This window comes from Nematostella vectensis, chromosome 4 (genome assembly GCF_932526225.1).
Source record: "Nematostella vectensis chromosome 4, jaNemVect1.1, whole genome shotgun sequence".
Lineage (NCBI taxonomy): Eukaryota > Metazoa > Cnidaria > Anthozoa > Actiniaria > Edwardsiidae > Nematostella > Nematostella vectensis.
The window spans coordinates 5,472,340-5,477,384 of record NC_064037.1 but is presented as its reverse complement, the minus strand read 5'-3'; the positions used below and the strand labels follow the sequence as shown (position 1 = coordinate 5,477,384).

Here is a 5,045-nt window from a genome sequence, read left to right as displayed (position 1 = left end):
TAGGTCAGCGGTATTCTTTTCAGAGCAGGCGCTCTGTTAAAAACATGGCGGCCGCTATGGCCAAACCAAGTGCAATTGTGCAAAATTTTATTATCAAATTTCGCGAGTTATTCAGTGCGACGTTGTTGAGAAGGCCTCGCGCATGTAGAAGTCTATCTTATGTGTCCACATGCAGGCTAAGCCAGCTGAAAGATAAGAAATCTAGCGAAGAAATTGGGGTTTCCGCCCCGGCTCCAAGAACAGATTTTAGGAATCGTAACCCTCGGGACAAGGAGTACCAAGGATTAGACAAGCCGAGAGGCTATTCCACACAGTTTAACAGAAGAGATTACTACAATAAGTGAGTGTTACTGTGCGTGTTATTTTGTCTGTTTTGCATACCTGTCAACCTTCGAAAATCTCAAGGCTTGAGAATGTTTTTGGGGTAGGGGTAGGGTATATTCATTTTTTGGGGGAAGGGTAGGTTTAACCTTGCAGGCGTTTGCCGTATAGAAAGCTCTCGCAAACAAATCCACTTATAGATCTCACGGGGGTGTTAGATAAATTGTGCTACGCAAGGGAATTATTTTTTCAAATATTTTAATAGAAAAAAGGGGAAATTATGGTTTTCTATAGAATAACTTTTCGGAAGCGATAAAAATTGCTAAAAAGCTGGAGATTTGGTGCTCAACGCGGGAGAGCGGGAGAAGGGGTCCAAAATCTTGAGACTCCCGCCTAATGCGGGAGAGTTGACAGGTATGGTGTTGTTAAAGTTTTGAAAAAAAAAACTTTTCCACCCCCTCCCCCACCACCACCACCACTAAGTTGCACAGCTTACAGAAAGTTGAATTTGTGGTTGCTTCCTCACCTTCATTGCCACCCTGTTCCTCACTCAGTTTATTGACCTTGACCTTCAGGCTATGTCTTGACATCTCTAATCGTCACATCAAAGCATATGTGCAGCATAACACAGGGACGATCCTAGCTTCAGCTTCAACCACAGAGTTCCCAATCGCAAAGCGCTTGTACAAAACTACAGACACATCAGCTGCTGCTAACATAGGCAGGGTGTTGTCTCAGAGATGCACTGAGGCGGGACTTACTAGAGTTTACTGGGCACCAGAATGGGCTGACAAGAGAAAGTTAAGGGTAAGGGCATCACCCTCAGGGGTGGGGCATGGCCGCCAGTTTTCCATAGGCTTAACTATTTTTTTAACAACCAATTCAAAGATATTTGAATAATTGAAATATCACTTTTTAACTCTTGATACAGCAATAGATTTATAATTTTGTCACCAATGAAACAATTGGACCATATTTATCCCAGCTGCAAAGTAAATTGTTTTATTCAAATAAGAGGAAAGTATGATGTCATACTCCTGTCAGCCTATCAAAAATCCCAAATAACTCAACAAGCATTCAAATGATGTAACACGTCCACTAATGATTTACAAGTTTCTTTCGTTCTTTTTTACAGGTGAAAGCGTTCATGAGCACCATACAAAAGGGCGGCATCAAGCTTACTGAGCCAAAAGCCTCCAGGCTTCTGCAAGACTTTTTCTCAGGTATGTCTTATGTACTCAGGTGAGTCCCGCTTGTAACCTGGTGAGTCTGGCTTGTACTCAGATGAGTCTTACTTTTACTGGGATAAGTCTGGCTGCAACTTGGATTAGACCAGCTGACTCCAACTCAAGTGAATCCAGCTTGGATTTATTGGGTTGCTGCCCTTTCATAAATGTTTTTTTTCCATCTGATAATCAATAATCAAATAAATCTGACTTCTATTGTCACTGGGTATAAAAGTATAAAAATCAATTTTATTTAAGAATTTGTCAACCAACTTGCATACTAAAATATACATTTGCTCTACAGATTTCAAACCAAAGAGTACCAGAAAACGTTGGAAACGAATGCCTAATTCTGAGAAGAGAAAGTTTATCAAATAAGATCGCCAGGGAAATGATGTTCATTGGGGAACACAAGAGTTGATGTCGCTGGTTCTTAAGCTACATACCTGCATCACCCAGTAACTAGGGAGAATTGTGTGAAAGGAAAGGCAAACTATATCTCCATAAAGTTTTCTTTATTGTGGTCCCTTTCCCTTGGAGCTCTCTCTATCTGTTTTGCTGATTTAGAAGTTGTGGTAAGATATATCGTCGTTTATCTTGACACAATTAGTGATTGTGTGACACTTCTCCTTTCTTCTCATGTGGGGTGCCTTATAAACAAGTCAGGGGCATAGCCAGGGGGGTGGCCTAGGGGGCCCGGGCCCCCCCTTTTAGCAGCCAAAAATACAGTAAATGTATGAGAAATGATCTAAAAGAAAGGAGAAAATTCCACGAAAGTCCCTTTTGGGCCACCTCCTGTTAAAAATCCTGTCTAAGCCGCTGCAAGTGGAAAAAGGGTTGACATCTAAACTTACACCTGGGTGTTAGTTAGCAATGTAATGTTTGATATCTGATAAAAAATAAAAGATATTGTATAATCTATGCCTTGATGTTGTGTTATTGTAGTAAAGTTAATGGCCGTTCTATATCATAACCCCCTTCTTTTATAGAAAAACAAAAAGAAGCAGTATTAGTCATTCATATCTTACTGATTTTGATAATGTTTTGGATCTTGGTAATGCTGTGTTTCTTTGTTAGAGTGGTTTTCAAAAACCTGTGAATTACTATTAAGTTTATTTAGTACTAAAACACTGTAATGTCTCTTGTGTTCTGGCTTTACTGTTACACTTTAACAATTAGATTTTGTTGCACAGGATTTCAATTAGTTTTTTGCACAGGACCACTCTACTTTACAAGGATGTTACTGGAAAATGTGAGATAAGTAAAGTTATACAAAATACAGTGCTACCTACAATTCGCCTCATCATTAGAATTCTCCATGATCGCACTTTCTTGCTCGGCAAACGGGTTTGACCAAGCAAATGTTATGCAGGCTTCCTGTTTTGAAACAAAAAACCCTCAAATCGTATTGGTGTTTATCTCTTCTTGGTACCTAGAAATTAACAAATTTAATTCTTTGTTTGTTTGTAGATTTCACATAAATACAAGGAACTCTAAGGCCTACCTGAAATTATTACTGAATGACGTTCTCATTTTTAGTAACAGAGAAAGCTGGTTTCAAACTCATCATTTTTGGGCAAAGCCTGGGTATGAGCGGAATAAAGTGAGGTGGATATACAATAGTAGTTTTCTTCCTTTTTGATCCCGTGTACAGTACAACTAAAAGTGGTGTGTAGCAATATTCTCATTTAGCTTGGAATGATGCAGTGAGCAAACCTCAACAAAACAAAGAAATATAGCTAAAAAGAGCAAATGAAGGTGAATGAGGGTTGGCACAAGATGCAATATGCACTTTTTTCAGTCATTTTATATTAAGTACATATCTCAGCATCAAGCATATCATAGCTAAAGAGGGCAAATGAAGGTGAATGAGGCCTAAGTATAGGAACAGGTACGGGTGTACTTATAGATGCAGTTTTTTCAGTCCTTCTATAGCAGTCTGACATGAAGTATATAACTGCATCGAGCATATCGTAGCATAAGAGGTGGGAGGTTGTGGGAAAGGTAACCCCCAATTTATAATCATGGGTTGGACTGCATTGTCTTTTAGTTTTATGCACAGGCAGCCACAGTTGGTTAAGGTTAGAAATAAACTCGTGTCATTTATATATTTTTTTATAAATGAGCACTGATGAATTCTCCCCAGTCCTTCTATGGCAATCCGATATCAAATCAAATCGCACGATTTGATTGGTCAAGGGTCCATGTGTTATAAGAGGAAACACGCCAGCTTGGAGTCAGCAGGCGCGCTGAAATTTATGTTTACACTAGCTTTTAGGACAACTTCAACACACCTGCGTGGGTCTTTGCAATAAAAACCTAAAACAAAACCACCTATGATCTTATGATCACAATCTCACATAAACAATGAATCATGTCTATATCAATAGTCGACCTGATTCACAATTCAAAAACTCCCTCTGCTTCCTCCTCTTCTTTATCCTCTTCTTCTTTTTCAGCTTCTTCCTCCACCTCTCCCTCCTCCTCTTCTTCTTCTATTTCGATCTTTTCTCTCACTTCTACTTGTCTGTCTTCTTTTTCCAAAGCTCACTCTGTTAGTTTCACTTCAGTATACTTTCTTGCATCTTTGTGCCATTTTAAAGTTTGCAACTTTTTAAGTGCAGTCATTTGTCGGTCTCTTCTCAACTTATCCAATCTTGCTATACGTAGCATTTCCTTTGTAATTAAGCAGTCATGTATCTCTTCTCTAGGATCTGTGTTAATGAGGTTTGTTTTCAGAAATGCTAGTGTTTTCTAGTCGCTTTGACTTTCTTTTCCTGGCCTATTTCTTGTTCTCTTTAACCCATTGACTCCTGGCTTTTTTGGAGCTGAATTTACAAAAAACAGACTGAAAACAGATACCTCCCCCCCTATTCTGAGTTTTATACAGCCCGTCAAAGTCAAACACAGCTGCACCTAGTCAGCGGTATCCAAGCTTTCCAACAGTGCTTTGCGGTCCCCACTTTTAATCCCTCGTCGATGTGCTGAAGCCAGCACAAGTTGATGGTTGCTTGTATTTTTCATCAAAAATACAGCTATGAGCATATTAGGAGAGTGTCTCAGGACATCATGAAGTCTTTTGGGGCATAATTGAGTGCCTTGCTTATGGATATTTGCAAGCAAAGGTGGATTCATGATGATTTTTTCTTGTTTGGCTTTGCCCGGATGAGAAAATAATTTTCTAATGAATCACCACAGCTCTCCTAAATGCTGTCTTTTCTGAAACCAAATTGATTGCAAAATTGTTTACACTGCTATTCTGGGTGTGTATGACCTGGAATTGATTCGTTTGGCTTCGGGGTGAAAAGAAAAAAACCATCTGACTTTGGGGAGAGGAGTGTTGACTGGCCCTCCCCTCGTGAATTTTCCCCTGTATCTCCCAGAATGCTTTGCAATACGTAAACATATTTTCGTGGTTGTACAATCCTTCAAGGAATGGGCATTGTGTTTTGAGGCCAAGGAAATGTACCTGGAGGATCAGAATAAAGGTATCTATTT

The 5,045-nt window shown here is 39.5% G+C and overlaps 1 protein-coding gene across 1 annotated transcript; it reads left to right on the top strand.

Annotated features, from left to right (window-relative positions):
- Nucleotides 1–9: 9 nt before the first annotated feature.
- Nucleotides 10–2,468, top strand: LOC5502466 (39S ribosomal protein L18, mitochondrial). The gene is made up of 4 exons (XM_032370742.2): nucleotides 10–340; nucleotides 897–1,128; nucleotides 1,457–1,544; nucleotides 1,852–2,468. The coding sequence occupies exons 1-4, from the start codon at nucleotides 45–47 to the stop codon at nucleotides 1,923–1,925; spliced, it is 690 nt and encodes a 229-aa protein (XP_032226633.2). The 5' UTR covers nucleotides 10–44; the 3' UTR covers nucleotides 1,926–2,468.
- The last annotated feature ends 2,577 nt before the right edge of the window (nucleotides 2,469–5,045 follow it).

What these genes read in the sequence shown, in the direction of transcription:
- LOC5502466 (XM_032370742.2), top strand. Translation starts at nt 45, where the DNA reads ATGGCGGCCGCTATGGCCAAACCAAGTGCAATTGTGCAAAATTTTATT. An exon ending in CTGACAAGAGAAAGTTAAGG is followed by an intron (nt 1,129 to 1,456) that starts GTAAGGGCATCA and finishes TCTTTTTTACAG; the next exon opens with GTGAAAGCGTTCATGAGCAC. An exon ending in TCTGCAAGACTTTTTCTCAG is followed by an intron (nt 1,545 to 1,851) that starts GTATGTCTTATG and finishes TTTGCTCTACAG; the next exon opens with ATTTCAAACCAAAGAGTACC.